This window comes from Anolis sagrei, chromosome 4 (assembly GCF_037176765.1).
Source record: "Anolis sagrei isolate rAnoSag1 chromosome 4, rAnoSag1.mat, whole genome shotgun sequence".
In the NCBI taxonomy this organism is placed as follows: domain Eukaryota; kingdom Metazoa; phylum Chordata; class Lepidosauria; order Squamata; family Dactyloidae; genus Anolis; species Anolis sagrei.
Window position 1 is genome coordinate 130317928 of NC_090024.1, and position 18606 is coordinate 130336533.

At 41.8% G+C, this 18606-nt stretch overlaps 1 protein-coding gene across 1 annotated transcript in view; it reads left to right on the forward strand.

Annotated features, from left to right (window-relative positions):
- ATF6 (activating transcription factor 6) overlaps window positions 1–18606 on the forward strand; it is a 71712-nt gene that overhangs the window by 47219 nt on the left and 5887 nt on the right. Inside the window, exon 15 of the mRNA XM_060774376.2 lies at window positions 8705–8789. Coding sequence (XP_060630359.2) covers window positions 8705–8789 — 85 coding nt within the window. The remainder of the gene's footprint in view (window positions 1–8704; window positions 8790–18606) is intronic.

The window sequence follows — 18606 nt, forward strand, 5'->3', positions numbered from 1 at the left end:
AAGATTATGGCAACCAGACTCATAACTGGCAAATAGAAGGAGAAAACATGGTGGCAGTGTCAGGCTTTGTATTTCTAGGCACAAAAATTACTGCAGATGCAGACTGCAGCCAGGAAATCAGATGTTTACTTCTTGGGAGGAGAGCGATGACCAATCTTGATCAAAGAGTGAAGAGTAGAAACACCACACTGGCAACGAAGATAATTAAAGCAATGGTATTCCCCATAGTAACCTACAGATTCGAGAGCTGGACCATAAAGAAGGCTGAGTGAAGGAAGATAGACACTTTTGAACTGTGGTCCTGGAGGAAAATTCTGAGTGTGCCTTGGACCGCAAGATCAGGCCAGTCCATATTCCAGGAAATAATGCCCGACTGCTCACTGGAGGGAAGGATATTAGAGGCAAAGATGAAGTACCTGTATTTTCCGGCATATAAGACGACTAGGCGAATAAGACAACCCCAACTTTTCCAATTAAAATATAGAGTTTGGAATATACTCGCCGTATAAGACTACCCCTCTTCCAACGCACACCAAATAAAAAATTTAAAAGCATCAGTTTTTATTTCAATATGGTAGTTTTCCTATTACTGTACCTCCTTCTCTAGCTCTCAGATCTCGCACATGCGCACCTGCACCACTTCACTGCAGTCTTCAGGAGTGAGATCTGAGAGGCAGAGGAGGAGGTACGGTAATTGGATACAAGGGCGGGCCAGACGGGTAAAAGAGTTGTGCTTTTCTGGGCCCAGAGCCACTCTATCTCTGTTTTCCATACCCCGGGCGCCCCGGATGCCTGCAGCTTGCTCCGCCCTTCACTTACACCTTCCCCATGAGGTGGCCCTTCACCTCACCATCAGGACCGCATTGATTCCACGAATCCTGAAGAATGGATTTCCTTCTACTGTACTTGTACAGCGTCGCCCTTAATGCTTTCATACAGTCGGTGCAGGGACACGGCCGCTGCCATTTTTGAGCTCCCCCCACCATATGCAGCAACCACAGATTCTCCAATCCGGATTGGAAGTTTCAGCACCCGCTCTATAAGACAACTCTCGGCGTATAAGACTACTCCCGCATATAAGAGTACTCCCATGCCTAAGGCTACTCCAGTGTATAAGACGACTCCCGTGTATAAGACAACCCCTGACTTTTGAGAAGATTTTCTTAGGTTAAAAAGTAGTCTTATACGCCAGAATATATGGTACTTTGGCTGCATAATGAGAAGACAGGAAAGCTTGGAGAAGATAATGATGCTGGGGAAAATGGAAGGAAAAAGGAAGAGGGGCCGACCAAAGGCAAGATGGTTGGATGGTATCCTTGAAGTGATGGGCTTGACCTTGAAAGAGCTGCGGGTGGCATCACTAAGAGTCGGAAGGGACTGAACGAATAAACAACAACAAAAAGCTGGGAAAGCTGTCAACCAGGGAATGCTGTGTACCAGTTGGAATCTGTGTCAAATAAACATGTTCTAGTTAGAACATGAGACCCCGCTGGCAGGTTGAGGGGAACTTTAGTACATTACACTTGCTTGTGGTATCCAACCTGAAATGTTTTAGTTTATTAGAATTAGTGCGGTCTTTTTTTGGAATAGGAAGAAGACTCATAAAGCTGGGTTTCAGCATCTTGAACATTGTAGCTGTGAAATTATATTCTTGTGCTGTCATTAATATCGTCAACCATGCTAAGCTCTGGCAACTCGTGTGACTCACTCTTCCAAGATTACTTTTGCAGCTCTGAGTTATGTCCCAGAATCCATCAGCTTTTAGAACTCTACTTCTGCAGAACAAATGGAGCCTCACCTCCCAAAATACTGCAAGGTATGGGTTGTTGTAGGTTTTTTCAGGCTATATGGCCATGTTCTAGAGGCATTCTCTCCTGACGTTTCGCCTGCATCTATGGCAAGCATCCTCAGAGGTAGTGAGGTCTCTGCAAGGTATCTTTCAATCAACCTTATTCTTGCTCTAAAAAGGGATGACAGAACTGAAGTTGAAATGGGCCAGAATAGATTGAAAAAATGTCTTTCCTTCCTTTTGTCCAAGCTCTTTGCAGCTTTCTAATAATACCCAATTGCAACAAAATTAAATTCTTACAATATGTTCACGATTGTGCTGCTTCTCCGACAATGTAAGATTTTCCTTCTTTTCTCCCCACCCAAGACATTTGGCAGAAACATATAAGTATCCTTAAATGACTTTTACTTTGAATATGTAAACCCACAGTTCCATGTTTTGATGATTTCCAGCTGCATTTTTTCTGGCTCCCTAGGGCACTATTTCAGTTATTGATTCAACTGAGGGGAACACTGCTCAGGGTATTAGACACCCTCTGCATCAGGCAGGCTGTATTGAAGAAGTACTAAACTGCTCTCTTGTATGCAGTTATGTTTTCCAGAATTAAGTTCTTACAGATGAAGCCCTCTTTTCCCGCTTTTAGATTTATACATTTTGCCAAGCGTACAGTTATACAACAGTGTTATAAAAGTCCAGGTGCAGCGGTTGTGAGCATACCAATGCCAGCAAATCATGGTGTTTCCTGCTGACCATGATATAATAGCTGTGCTAATTATTGTTGGTTTTTTAGATGCTTGTGATCCTTTGGAAACTAGCTAACCCAGTCTTTATTTCCCTTTTTAAAAATGCCTCTGAACAAAAGAACTTATCTAGATTTATTTATTTAATTATTAGCGACATTTATATGCCGCTCTTCTGACCCCAAAGGGAACTTAGAGAGGCTTACAAGATATATATACATACAATATATTGTATTATTAGCATAGTACAATATCAGTATTATATATTACTATATTGTACTATACCATTATATTGTAATATTATTAGTAATATAAAATATATAATTATAATATCATAATATTATTAGTATTATATTGTATTACATTATAATATTATAAATATTATAATATAATATATTATATTTTATTATTAGCATAGCACAGGAGACAAGGTGGAACTGTCCCCTGGCCCACTCTCTCTTCACTCTGGCCCAGAGCAGCAGTTGGTGCTGGGGGAGGGGTCCCCAACTGATGACTTATGCAGAAGACAAGGTGGAACTGTCCCCTGCCCCCCTCTCTCTTCACTCTGGCCCAGAGCAGCAGTTGGTGCTGGGGGAGGTGTCCCCAACTGATGACACATGCAAGAGACAAGATGGAACCGTCCCCTGCCCCCCCCCTTCATTCTGGCCCAGAGAGGCAGTTGGTGCTGAGTGGGTTCCCCAACTGATAACATATGCAGGAGACAAGATGGAACTGTCCCCTGCCCCCCCTCTTCATTGTGGCCCAGAGCGGCAGTTGGTGCTGGGGGAAGGGGTCCCCAACTGGTGACATATGCAGGAGACAAGATGGAACTGTCCCCTGCCCCCCCCTCTTCATTGTGGCCCAGAGCGGCAGTTGGTGCTGGGGGAAGGGGTCCCCAACTGATGACATATGCAGGAGACAAGATGGAACTGTCCCCTGCCCCCCCCCCCTTCATTCTGGCCCAGAGCGGTAGTTGGTGCTGGGGGAGGGGTCCCCAACTGATGACATATGCAGGAGACTAGATGGAACTGTCCCCTGCCCCCCCCCCCTTCATTGTGGCCCAGAGCGGCAGTTGCTGCTGGGGGGGAGTCCCCAACTGATGACTTATGCTACCTGCCCTTGTCAGCTTGGTCAAAAGCAATCTAGGTTCTTCACTGTCCATCATGTTTCATCTTGAGTCATCTAGCACCAGGAAGGCTTTGTTTCTTCTCACTTGTTGCCCTCTGTCAGCCATTAAGCTTTGCATTTGCTGGACTCTACACTCTTCTGCTTCCAGTCTCATGCCCTTGGTCTTTTCTTCGAATCTTGAGAGATCTGACAAACTTGCGCAGAATGATCACTGTGAAACAATGCAAATTATTTGTGGACTGCTCTAAACTGTAATGACTAACTATTTCTTTAAAAATTCTGTCTGGAACTGTCAGAACAAAGCAGTCTGAAATATTACACCATTCAATTAGCTCAGGGATTGGACAGTGTCTGTTAGAATGATTAAATAAAGCCATATTGCTGTCTCTTAAAATATAAAAACAGATTGAGTCAACTAGCCATTGGAATTGGAATCTCATCAACACTAAGGAAAGTAGTCTGAAAAATATATTAAGAATATTGGGTACTGTTTTGTTTTGTTTTGTTTTGTTTTAGAGAAATGTGAAACTTTTAATAGAAAAACTTGTATCCTAAATTATGTTAAATAAAGTTCAATGAATTATAACATTTTAAAGAACTTTTTGCAAGAGTTTTAAGGTTCTGGGCCTGTTTAATATTTTGAATTGTGCTATCAAAGACATAGATTACAAATGAAGGCAAGCTGAAGGGCACTTCTGGACTTATTAAGGAATTATCTTCTTTTCTTACTGGAGCCTCTCTTTTTTTTAAAAAAAAAAAAAGTATCCTTTTCCTCTTGATTAAATTCAGAGAGCTAAATTGTCTCCCTCTTTTCTGGGGTATTAGATGCCTCTTAATTTGATATAATCCGCAACTAATTTATGAAGGTCTCAAATAGTTCCCAATTCACCTAACAGTAGCGTTGGTGTGCATTCTCTATCTAGTCAGCCCATTACAAATCCATCTAAGCAGCATTGTTTTGCCCAAAATTTTCTAACTTGTTTACAGGAATATCATGGGAAAGTTTTTGAAGGCCATACTGAAATGCTACTTCTTTTTCATGGTCTCCATGAAACACACAACTGGGTTTCAACTTCACATTCTCAGTTACATCGCCAGAACCATCTGAAATCACTAGGCAGACAAGTTTTTAGTGGTAACCCCACCCATCCTCTGTAGGGTATAAATACTGTGGTTGCTGCCAAAAACCCTCAGTTACTTTTCATCTGTAGCTGCAGCGGCCTAGTAGAGAAACCTAAAGTCTACAGACTATTTCTTTGTCTTTGGCTAGTTTTTTCTTTGGACTTCTTCTCATCTTCAGTCAGAGATCCAACCATCTCCGACCTTGGAATGGACATTGGACTGTCCGTTCCCCAAAGCAATGTCACGATCAACTCATTTCAAGTGGTGTCTAGATTGCAACGGCAAGGTACCAGATACGGACAGCCACAGCCTTGTCTGCTTTGAGATCTGGGGCTCATCATCAACACCTGCAAGTTGGTTCTTCAACCAGCTCACTTAGTAAGCTTCATTGGTGTAATCATTGTCTCCGAAGAAGAAAAAGCCTACCCATCCAAGGAGAGATTTCACAGGTTGATCATCCTTTAATTTCAGAGACGGCACAGACATCTGCAAGGGACATTCAAGTTTTTTTTAACCTCATGATTTTTTGTCAGTTCTTCATTCTTCAGATTGGTGGACTCTAAAGAATCATATATATGCTGGAATGACTTTCCACCTTCTTCAACCATCAGATGGCACCAGATCTCACACCAGAAGCCACTTGCAGTTTTCAAAGTCGCTCCTGACATCAGATTTGTCTTTGACCTGTTTGGGGACCTGCTGCACAAGTTTGACCATCAATGGACTCAGAAGACCAACACCACATACATTTTCTCGACCTTCTCGCTGTTTTCAAAGCGCTCACGGCTTTTGAACTTGATCTCACAGACCATGTATTATTATTATTTTATTTCGGGTATTTATACCCCACCCTTCTCAACCCTCTGGGGTGGGGGGTCTCAGGGTGGCTTCCATCGGGCACATATTTGATACCTACAAGTAAACACAGTAAAATACATATCAAAAATAATAATTATGAATAGTTAAAACATAATATTAATACGATAAAATCTACTAAAAAGAGAAATCCAGTCTGGTGGCTGTTGTCTCGCTGAGTTCCTTAGTTGAAGACTCCATTGAACTTATACATAATCCGTTTCCATAGTAATTGTCTTCACTGTCATTGTCAAGTCTGCAAAAATTACCTGAAGGCATGGTCCCACATCCACATTTTAACTTCCTTCTAAAGGAGGGATGAAGATGACCTGATTTCCCCAGGGAGTGAATTCCCTAGGCGAGGGGCCACCACCGAGAAGGCCCTGTCCTTCATCCCCGCCAACTGTGTTTGTGACAAGGGCGAGGTCGAGAGCAGGGCCTCTCCAAAAGATCTTAAACTCCTAGGTGGGACTTAGAAGGAGATACATTCGGACAGGTACGCTGGGTCGGAACTGTATAGGGTTTTATGTAGCAATGTGGTATCTGAACAAACAAGGAAGAGCAAGATTTTCTGTTCTTCTGTATTTCAAAATCAGAGTTTTGAATTGGTGCATTCCTCAAGGAATCCATCTGACACCACTGCACTTACCTGGAGAACGAAACAAAGTGGCAGACACTCAGAGCCAATCATCAAAAACCTGCTATGAGTGGCATTTGCATGCGGAAGACCTGTTGCTGTTATTCCTAGAATGGGGAACTTCAGAAATGGACTTGTTTGCCATCAAGTCTACGCTTTTGCACTTGAATTCATGCTCAGTCGTTGGGTCCATGTCTGGGGGACATGTTTACTCTCCAGTGGCAAGTCAGGCTGATATACATCTTTCCACTCTTCCCACTCATTACCAGAGTTCTAGAGAAAATCATAATGGACACCACAAGCTGTGTACCGATCATGCTGTGGTGGCCAAGATAGCACTGGGTCTCAACTCTGCTGTCTCTGTCGCAACCGGTTTCAGTTGTCGACCAAAAAGTCAAGTTCGACATCTACAACTCGGACGCTAGAGTTAGGGATTGACTCACCTTTCATGTCTTACTTGCTGCTCACATACCATCCACTACTCACTCCAACTCATACAGTGTCTTGCCACCCTCAGTCTCATGTGTTGCAGCTTGCAGACATGAAACTGAAAGTTTTGGTGGAAACTACAGTATTTATATACTACTAGCGGTCCCCTGCCACACGTTGCTGTGGCCCAGTCTGGTGATCTGGAAAATAAAGTAATGAGAAAGTGTTGGTTTCTAATAAATGAGATGTCTTTATGCTTGTGGGTAAACAGTATTTCTTGCTGTTTCTTTGCTAGTGTTGACGTCTGGTTTGCCTTCTCTGAAACATGCAACATATCATTGTTCTTCTTTAGGGGTCCTTTTCAAATCTTTGATACTGCATCTGTCATATACGTGTGTGTGTGTGTGTGTGTGTGTATGAATGGCTGGATGGCCCTTTGTAAGGAGGGCTTTGATTATGTTTTCTTGCCCTGGTGAAGGGAGTTGGACTGGATGGCCTTAAGGCAGCATTTCTCAACCTGGGGTTTGGGACCCCTGGGGGAGGTTGTGAGGGGATGTCAGAAGGGTTGCCAAAGACCACCAGAAAACACAGTATTTTCTGTTGGTCATGAGGGTTCTGTGTTTATTAGATTGATACGTTTAATGACATTCATCACATTATGCTCCGGCTTCAGTGTGAGACAACAGAATTTTGAAATATGAAACAAATTTTCTTGCAAGCTTATGTATTTTGGTTTAACCTACCAGTGCTTATTCAAATAATTTACATTTGGGTTAAAAAGATTTATAATAAATTACTTTATATGTATATCTGTCACATACATCATCTTGGATTACTGTGAAAGGGTTTTTATTAAACCTCAGAAAATATATTTAGTTACGGCCAAAAGAGGGAAGAGAAACAAAAATACCCTTCATTAACAGTTTTAACACTTGAGATATAAATATCCAAAATGTATTGTTGGTAATATTAGTACAGCTAGTAAACACTGAAATACGAAACTCAAAGACTCATCACCCACTGCTTTCATGTGAAATGTAAAAACAAAATAAATCAAAGCACTTCAGTCTCCCAAACAAGTTTCTTTTGGGCCAAAGTTTACACATCTATAAAATAACAATCTAAGGATTGTTAGACCTACATGTCTGGCATGAGGACTGGAAAACTATCCGTTTGGAAAAATGAGATGAGCAGTGTAACAGAGTGAAGCAGACTTATTTTCTTCGTGGCTGTACGCCACCTAAACCAGATGTTCTATACATTCCAACATTCAGTCTAAGGTGAGATGCTTCTTTAATGAAGGTGAAATCTAGAGGAACGTTTTTTGGCTATGCAGGACCTCCACCATAAACCTAACAGTATTAATTATACAGCTAGACTAAATCACAGTACGGCTCCATTGTCTGTGGAAGATACAATCCTGATCTTACTGTGAAAACAGGAAACGGTAGATAATAGCAAACCCTATTGAAGTGAATGACTTCCACTGAAAGTTAGCTTACTGCAAAATTTATTTATTTCGTATCAAAAGCATTGCATGAATTAGTTTAACACTGATAAAAATAGAAGGACCATATGCAGCTAAATAACCCTTTTCCCTAGTTCCAACAGATCTCACTACCACTGAGGATGCTTGCTATAGATGCAGGCGAAACGTCAGGAGAGAATGCCTCTAGACTATGGCCATATAGCCTGAAAAAAACCTACAACAACCCAGTGAATAATAAATAATTTCTCTAGGCAACTGATGCTAATTTGCATTCTTTTGAGTAGGCTTCATAGCCATATTGCTCAATAAGTTTTGATTGCCAGTTCTTGGAAATGCATTTTCCATCTGAAACTGTGTGTGCGCATGTGGCAGTGTTTCATAAGCATTTTAGGCAAGCACATATATGTGATTAACTCTTGATTCCATCTGTTATAAAGCTTTACAAGTTGTCAGAACACCTTTCCCTGCATGTCATTGTCCAGCCTAACTTGCAGCATTCTTCAATGTTTTTTCAGGATCACTTGTTGTTGCCTGCTACTACCCATAATAAGACCAGAAGACCAAAGATGTCAATAGTGTTACCAGCAATAAACATCAGTGGTGAGTATTGTTGGAGAAGAAGCTGAAGTTTTCCTTAAATTTTGTGAAAAGTCAAGGCCTTGGGGACAATGTACAATAGAATGGCAGTTACAACTTCTCATAAAGCAAAGTAACATGGGAACAAGAAACAAAAACAAACACAAGAACATTTGAATGTGACATTAACACTGAAAAATCAGAAAACACTATATAGAATTAAAAGCCAAATGGAATAGAAAAATCTTCATTACTAATTTAAAACAGCATAATGAAGGAGTTAATCTGGAGACTAGAATTCAGGGCAATGGGTTCAAATTATAGGAAAGGAGATTCCACCTAAACATTAGGAAGAACTTCCTGGCTGTAAGAGCTGTTCAACAGTGGAACTCACTGCCCCAGAGTGTGGTGGAAGCTCCTACTTTGGAGGCATTTAATCAGAGGCTGGATTACCATCTGTCTGGGGTACTTTGATTATGCTTTTCCTGGATGGCAGATGGTTGGACCAGATGGCTCATGTGGTCTCTTCCAACTCTATTATTCTGTGATTCTGTGAATCTCTCTTAATTTAGGAGGGAGTTTCACAGTAAAGGTGTTACTATCAAAATAGCTGAGTTTATGCTCTCACTACGTCTGAATATCTACAGCAGTGTTGCTCAACCTGGGGGTTGGGACCCCTGAGAGGAATTGTAAGGGGTATCAGAGGGGTTGCCAAAGACCATCAGAAAACACTGTATTTTCTGTTGGTCATGGAGGTTCTGTGTGGGAAGTTTGGCCCAATTCTATCATTGGTGGCATTCAGATTGTAGGTGAACTATAAATCCCAGCAACTACAACTCCCAATTGTCATGGTCTATTTTCCCCAAACTCCACCAGTGTTCGCAGTTTAATGTATTGAGTATCCGTGCCAAGTTTGATCCAGATCCATCATTGCTTGAGTCCACAATGCTCTCTGGATGTAGGTGAACTACAACTCCCAAACTCAAGGTCATTGCCCACCAAACCCTTCCAGTATTTTCTGTTGGTCATGGGAGTTCTATGTACTAACTTTGGTTCAATTCCATTAGGTATTTGTGCTAAGTTTGGTCCAGATCCATCATTGCTTGAGTCCATAGTGCTCTCTGGATGTAATTGAACTACAACTCCCAAACTCAAGGTCATTGCCCACCAAACCCTTCCAGTATTTTCTGTTGGTCATGAGAGTTCTGTGTGCTTTGGTTCAATTCCATCATTGGTGGAGTTCAGATTGCTCTTTGATTGTAGGTGAACTATAAATCCCAGCAACTACAACTCTCAAATGACAAAATCAAATACCCCCCTCCCCAACCCCACTAGTATTCAAATTTGGGTGTATCGGATATTTGTGCCAAATTTGGTCCAGTGAATAAAAATACATCCTGCGTATCAGATATTTACATTACAATTCATAACAGGAGCAAAATTACAGTTATGATGTAGCAACAAAAATAATTTTATGGTTGGGGGTCCCCACAACATGAGGAACTGGATTAAGGGGCATTAGGAAAGTTGAGAAACACTGGTCTACAATTATCTTGCCATTCTGTTGACAGATGAGAGCTGTGTATTTTCAGCATGTCGAGAGTATCCTAGCTCCAAGTGCTGAATGATCTTTTCTAGGACGGCTTGGAATTCATAGGCCAAAGGCCAAGATCAAGCGTAATCTCCCATCACCATCTTCTAGGAATATGTAACCACATTAGAATGGAATGACAATGAAGGAAATCCCATAGGAGGCAATCAAAGCAGCAGGGTACCACAAGCAAAATTGAATTCTTTTATTTTACACAGATCATCCTGATTTTGTCAGACTTGATGCGGACAAAATCTTGTGCAAAGCACTGAAGCTGAACCCCCAAACTGGAAATTTTATTCCAGCAATCCTCTGATACTTGAGACTCATACACTCTCTGAACATTTTCTCTCTCGTGAGAGAGTAAAACTGGATATTCTTTTAATGATAGCTGTGATTCTCAAGAGGCTGTATTTCATGGCCAATTCCACTGTGTTCCCATGGAGTGCTGTAATACACAAACCCTGCTTTTATTGCCTAAGACAAAAACAGAATACCAGCCATGAATTATGACCTGCCAGGTGCTTAGCCCACCGCATTTGTAATCTCAGTCAGACAGCCAAAAAGGGGGTGGTTGGTGGACTGAATTTGGTTTGGTACAGGCATGTCTTAAAAGTACCTTGGCAGCTGTTTCCTATATCACTTATAGTAGCTGACAATGCTGGGAAACAGTTGCAGCAAAGAGGAAAATAGAACAGCCATCCTTGTGCATGCTTTATCTGCCCCTCATCAATCCCTCCAGTATTTTAAGTTGGATCATGAAAGATATGTGTACAAGGTTGGTCAAGATTCATAGTCGGTGGAAATGAAATAGCTCTCCAGATGTCGGTTAACTCCAACCCCCATCATTCTTCATTGAAACCCCCTTACCCCGACCCATATTGTAAGTTGGATCATCAATGGTATGTGTACCAAGTTTGGTCCAGGTTCATTGTAGGTGGGATTCACACAGCTCTCCAAATGTGTCTGGACTCCAATTCTCATTATCTTCATCCTAAAACCTGGTTGGACTGCAACTCCCATTAACCCAAGATCTGCTTGGGTGCAACATCCATCAGCTTCAGATGTGGCCAGTTGCAACTCCCATCAGGTCCAGATCTGACTGTGCTGCAACTTGCAGCTTGTTGCACTCCAGTACAGGAAAAGCCCTCTGACTTTAAACACCACACCATTGGATGGAAAATAATCCTTTCATTGAAGATAATTAAACAGCAAGAAGGTAAAAAAGTACTTTAAAGAAATAGGTAAATCCAATTAGGTAGGAAGATAAGCAGGAATAAAGTAGTCCAGGGTAATAGTCCAGCAAAGTCCATAAAAACAAAGTCAAAACTTCCCAAATAAAATACAAGAAATCAGGAAACATGAATCCAAGGCATGAATAGAAGACCATGATGACTTGATTCCAAACGAGGCTTCATCTGACTACATATCCTGTACTTGGGACTTTTATCTCCTCGTTAACTATGTCTCTAGCACTCAGAAATTGATTTCGCTTTAGTTGAGAATTTCTTATCTTTTTCTCTTGGAGCCTGGCAGATCACCGAAGCCACTGTTCATCTCTCCTGTTTTGACTGATCTCCTCCCGTCCATCTATTTACTCATTAACTTCTGCAGCTGGGCCAGGTGCCGAGCTATTTTCATGTTCCCTATCATGGGAGCTCTCTGGTAACAATTCAGAAAGCACACTATCATCCCCACACCCCTCAGGGACATTCTCATGGGAAACTACACTTTGCACAAGGATTTCCTGGACATTCTCTGCATCAATATCACTGGCCAAACCATTGTCATCTTGAAATCCATCTTGCAACTTATTGACATCATTCTCCACATCCAAAACACCCTGATCCTGAAACACAATCACAGGCTGAGCTCCAACACTGCTCTCCTCTTAACACTTCTTAACTAGTCAGATGGCTCAGCCTTGTTGTTGGGTTGTAACTCCCATCATCCCCAACCTTCCTAAGGCGAGATAAGGATGTTGGAAGATGTAGCCTGGAAAGTAGTCTGAGCCGTCTGATTGCTTAGGAGGAGATCTACACCATCAGTCACAGTTGGTAAGCATACAGCTCTTTGGATGTGGCTGGACTTCAGCTCCCATCATCCTCATCTCTCCCTCACCCCACTGGTATTTGAAGATGAATTGTGAAGGGTATGTGTACCAAGTTTGGTCCAGATCTATTGTGGATGGGATTCATACAGCTCTCTGGGTGTGGCTGGACTACAACTTTCATCATCCTCTATCAGCCTGCCTTTCCCCAAACCTCACCAGTATTTTAAGTTGGATCATGATGAGTAGATTTGATCCTGATCCATCAAGCCACGTGTGGATCAAATCAACCAACAAACATATATACTTTGACTTTTATATACTGTACCTCTATTTGCTCAAGTCCAATGTGCCATCAATTGTAATGGGCACCTCAATTTTCAAAACTTTGAAATAAAAAAAGGATTTGCTACCGAATGTAATGCGCAGCGTCAAGAAGTACACTCTTTGTAATTGGGCCATAAGATGCTCATAGCAGTTGCTGTTAAGGTATACAGAAAAATATCGCAAGCATAAATGTATGTTTGCTCTTTCGTTGTATGAAGCTACTGCATCTTTGGTGGACTATATTCTGCATAAACCGCAACAGTTGCTGCCTGCTTAGAATTCCTTCTTTCAAAACAAAAGTGTTAGACCGGAAAAGCTTCTAGCAATGGAAAAGTAAGCCCTTGGGATGCATCTTTAGAATGGATGCACTTCAACTGCCCAGGCTCAAAGCTATTTATTTATTTATTTATTTATTTATGACATTTATATGCTGCCCTTCTCACCCCAAAGGGGTGGCTTACAAAATACTGTATTTTCTGGCATATAAGACTACTTTTTCACCCAGGAAAATCTTCTCAAAAGTCAGAGTCATCTTATACATTGGGTGTCATCTTATAGGGCGGGTATTGAAACTTCCGAGCCAGACTGGAGACTCTGCAGTTGCCGCATATGGTGGGGGGAGCTAAAAAATGGCCACAGCTGCATCCCCGCCATATGCGACGACTGTATGAAAGCAGCAAGGGCGGCGCTGTACAAGTATGGTAGAAGGAAATCCTCTAACCAGGATTCGTGGAAAGAAGTGACTTAATGAGGTCCCGATTATGAAGTGAAGGGGAAGGTTTAAGTGAAGAGTGGAGTTGCAGTCGTCTGTGATGCCCAGGGTATTAAAAATAGAGATAGAGCGACGCTGTGCCCAGAAAAACACTCCTGTTTAAACCGTCTGGCCCACCCTTGTATCTTATTATTGTACCTCCTTCTCTGCCTTTCAGATCTCGCTCTTGGGGACTGCAGTAAAGTGGTGCAGTCTCACATGTGTGAGATCTTAGAGGCAGAGAAGGAAGTACTGTAATAGGAAAATTGCCATATTGAAATCAAATCTGATGTTTAAATTTTTATTTGGTGTGCGTTGGAAGAGAGGTAGTCTTATACGGCGAGTACCAAATAAAAATTTCAACATCAGATTTGTTTTCAATATGGTAATTTTCCTATTACAGTACCTCCTTCTCTGCATCTCAGATTTTGCAGATTTTTATTTGGTGTGCGTTGGAAGAGAGGTAGTCTTATACGATGAGTAGGAGCCCCTGGTGGTGCAGTGGGTTAAACCCCTGCACCGGCAGGACTGAAGACCGACAGGTCGCAGGTTTGAATCCGGGGAGAGGCAGATGAGCTCCCTCTATCAGCTCCAGATCCTCATGCGGGGACATGAGAGAAGCCTCCCACAAAGATGATAAAAACATCAATTCATCCGGGCGTCCCCTGGGCAACGTCCTTGCAGACGGTCAATTCTCTCACACCAGAAGCGACTTGCAGTTTCTCAAGTCGCTCCTGACACGACAACATCAACATACGGCGAGTATATCCCAAACTCTATAGTTTAACTGGAAAAGTTGGGAGTTGTCTTCTACACCCAGTCGTCTTATACGCCGGAAAATACAGTATATATACATACAATATATTGTATGGGAGCTGTAGTTTGCGATCATGGGGGAACTCCTGAAGCAACTTCCCCTTTTGCTTTGGCTCAGCACTAAGATTACTAAATGATACAAATTTAATGTACACTCTAATTTTGGTGAAGTAATTTAGCCAAAAAATGTGAGCATTAGATTTGAGTAAATAGGGTATATAGATTTGATAGCATGAAGCAACTCTTCTGATAAAAATATTGCACAAATAGGCTGGATGGTAGAGGCAAAACAACTCGATTCAGTCTGAGTACGTAGTATTTGCAAGATTTGAGCTGAGGGATGAGTTGCAGCTGCACTACTTATGTACACAAACAGTTCAACCCTCAGTCTGTCTTAGCTTGCTTGAAACTTTTTCCACCTCCATCTGATAGTTAAACTCAAGGTTTTATCAACTTTGCTGTATTTTCCAATTGTACTTTCATGGTGGCCAGCTGGATAAGAGTCTGGTGTGTCTGGGTTCAGTTTCTGTCAAACATATCCCGGCTCGTTTATTCAGAGGTTCTGCTTTTTCCATAGCTTATAGGACTTTCCTTTTCATTTAATGTATAATTCAACAGTACATCATAACAAAGCTTTCCAAACAGTGTGTCATGACACGTTCATGCATTGGCTGCAGTGTGAGGATGTGTGGCACGAAAGTCTGCATCGAGGTGAAATAAGCATTTTTGTGCAGCAAAGGTGCCAATTAATATTAGCAACATTATTAAGAGTGGTATTAGTAACATATAGCTTGTAGAAATGGGAAACAACTTGATACTATTGTGGAACAACAGCTTTCCTTCACTTTCAGAGTCTGAGAAGATCTTGATCTCACAAGCAGTACAGAGATGGTCAGTGCACAGAAGAGCATTCACATTTATTATAATACGATTATACAGGGTTAGTCAAAATGAATAGGCCAATATATATGTATAATATATATATTATTGGCCTATTCATTTTGACTAACCCTGTATTTATATTAATTATTTATTAATTAACCATATCTTAATATCTTAAGGCGACTCAGGGCAGTTTACAAACGGCACAATTCGATGCCTACAAAACAAAGAGCAATTAAAACATTTAGCATAAATAACCTTTGATAAAATAAAATAAAACTGAAAAAAATATAAATCCACAGCGTCTCATTACTAAAATAATTACCCAATCACATTGTCCAGTTGTTCCGAAGATCAGAGTTTGTCTGCTACACTGCATTTGGGAAGGCTTGCTCAAAAAAGCCAAGTTTTAATTTTTTTTCAAAATGTTAGGAGGGTGGGGGCTGATCTGATATCCCTAAGGAGGGCGTTCCATAGCTGAGGGGCCACCGCTGAGAAGGCCCTGTCCCTCGTTCCCGCCAACCGAGTCTGTGAAGAAGGTGGGACCAAGAGCAGGGCCTCCCCAAAAGATCTTAGGGTCCTAGATGGTTCATAAGGAGAGAAATGTTTAGACATTGACATATACCTTTATGCAGAAATAATACATTGCTTTACTTTGAAGGGAATTATATTAAAAAATAGACCCTAGTTCAGTATTTTTGTTTATTGCATAGTTTTTAATGTGTATAAATTCTGCTACTTGAATCCATCATAGTTTGAAGTCGTCCAGACAGAAGTTTATCACCTCATTTGCTTTTTGGAGCGTGGGTTCTGCCAACTCCACTGGCTGCCAGTTTGCTACCAAGCACAATTCAAAGTACTGGATTTGGCCTATAAAGCCCTAAACCAGTGGTTCTCAACCTTCCTAATGCCGCGACCCCTTCATACAGCGCCTCATGTTGTGGTGACCCCCAACCATAAAATAATTATTGTTGCTACTTCCTAATGGTAATTGTGTTACTGGTATGAATCATAATGAAAATATCTGAAATGCGAGATGAATTTTCATTCACTAGATCAAATTTGGCATAAATACCCAATAACGGAGCTCCGTGCAGTCATGTCGGCCTTGGAGGTGCCTATGCACAACACCAGCTCTTCGGCCTAGAAATTGAGTACCAACCCCCAGTCTTGGACATGACTGGACTTAATGTCAGGGGAAAACTTTTAGCTCACCTTACCCAATATGCCAAATTTCAATACTGGTGGGGTTGGAAGGAGAATTGATTTTGTCATTTGGGAGTTGTAGTTACTGGGATTTATAGTTCACCTACAATCAAAGAGGATTGTGAACCCCACCAATGATGGAATTGAACAAAATTTGGCGTACAGAACTCCCATGACCAAGAGAAAATACTGGAAGTGTTTGGTAGGCATTGACCTTGAGTTTTGGAGTTGTAGTTCATTTGCATCCATAGAGCACTGTGGACTCAAACAACGATAGATCTGGATCAAACTTGGCACGGATACTCAATATGCCCAAATGTCAACACTGGTGGAATTTGGGGAAAATAGAGCTTGACATTTGGGAGTTGTGACATTTGGGAGTTGGTAGTTGCTGGGAGTTATAGTTCACGTACAATGAAAGAGCATTCTGAATCCCGTCAATGGTAGAATTTGGCCAAACTTCCCACATAGAACCCCCATGACCAACAGAAAATATTGTGTTTTTTTATGGTCTTTGGTGACCCCTCAGACACCCCCTCACGACCCCCTCAGGGGTCCCGACCCCCAGGTTGAGAAACACTGCCCTAAATGCCCCAGCCTAGTTTACCTGTCAAAACGCATCTCCCCCTATGAACCATCATGGAGATTAAGATCCTCCGGGGAGGCCCTGCTCTCCATCCTGCCGTTGTCACAGGTGCAATTGGTGGGGATGAGAGAGAGGGCCTTCTCAGTGATTGCCCTATGGAACTCCCTTCCTGGTGAGGTCAGATCGATCCCCTCTCTCCTGTCCTTCAGAAGGATGGTAAAAACTTGCCTGTGGGACCAAGCTTTCGGAACAGGGCAATAAAGCAGCAATAGAAAACCTTACCAGGCCAATTAGATTAGATGCAGATGATCAACACGGTTTTAAACAGTGTATTTTAATATTGAGACAAATGTTTTTAATGTTTATATATGCATATAATGAATTCATGTCCCAGCATTGAATGGTTGCCATATATATGTTGTGCTCCGCCCTGAGTCCCCTTCGGGGTGAGAAGGGTGGAATATAAATGTTGTAAATAAATAAATAACCCTTGTGTTGGCAGGATGTCAGCAGTTCGAATCTAGGGAGAGCGTGTTGAGCGCCCTCCATCAGCTCCAGCTCCCCATGTGGGGACATGAGAGAAGCCTGCCACATGGATGGTAAAACATCAAACATCCGTGCATCCCCTGGCAACATCCTTATAGACGAACAAATCTCTCACACCAGAAGCGACTTGCAGTTTCTCAAGTCGCTTCTGACACGAAAAAAATGCTTTTTGACAAATATTCTATTTTTTCACAATCTTGTTGCATCTAAGGCTGTTGCTTACTGTTTTTCATAATTTTTGTTGTCTCAAGTTTTTCCAAAGTCTCTGATGTTTTATGCAACTAGCTAGTGCTATGGGATATTACTGTCCTTAATTATGGACAGTCAGCTGGAGTCCACATTTACTCAGAAAAGCAGTAAACAGAAATTAATGTATATCCCATTTCTTGAGAGTTTGATTCCATTTCTGTCATTATACGTAAGAAACATATTGTACAGACGTTGGCTGCTAGCTTTCCTGGCTGAAAGGAGAGCATTGGCTGGCTGCCACTCACACTCCAAGCCTTTTTTTGTAGGTAAAATGTTCATATGGACAATGACAGGCATCTTGGATATAGCTTACTGGCACGTCCAGCGCCTTGCTGCTTTATAGTAGATAACAAACAGTTGAGCTCAGGTGTAGTTGACTGCCAGGTTCAGTAGCCATAGAGTTGGACAAGACCTGGGCACAAGGCCCATAGTGTTCACTCTTGCAAGTGTTGACAGGCCCTTACCTAACTGCAAGGAAGAACAGAGAGCAGCACTAGGAGGCCTGTAAAGAACTCCTTACCTTAAGCAGCTAGAATGTGGGCCTTAGGATAGGGAAACAAGGAGACACCATCTTAGTTTATGGGTTTTCTAGAGGGGGCGTGTCCTAATCTAGGAAGCAGAGTTTGGATGGCCAGGATTGGTTAGAAAATAGGGGACGGAGCCTAGCATTAAAAAAAGTTCCTTTTGAACTGAGGCTTGAGTTGGCAGTTGGAATTTGTCCGTTGGAGAGCTTATCACTTGGTGATAACAGTTGGTTGGTGTTAGATAGGAGAGCTGGGTTAATCTTTTGTGGTATTCAAGAGCTAGAGAAATTAGCTAGGAATACAGATAGTGAAA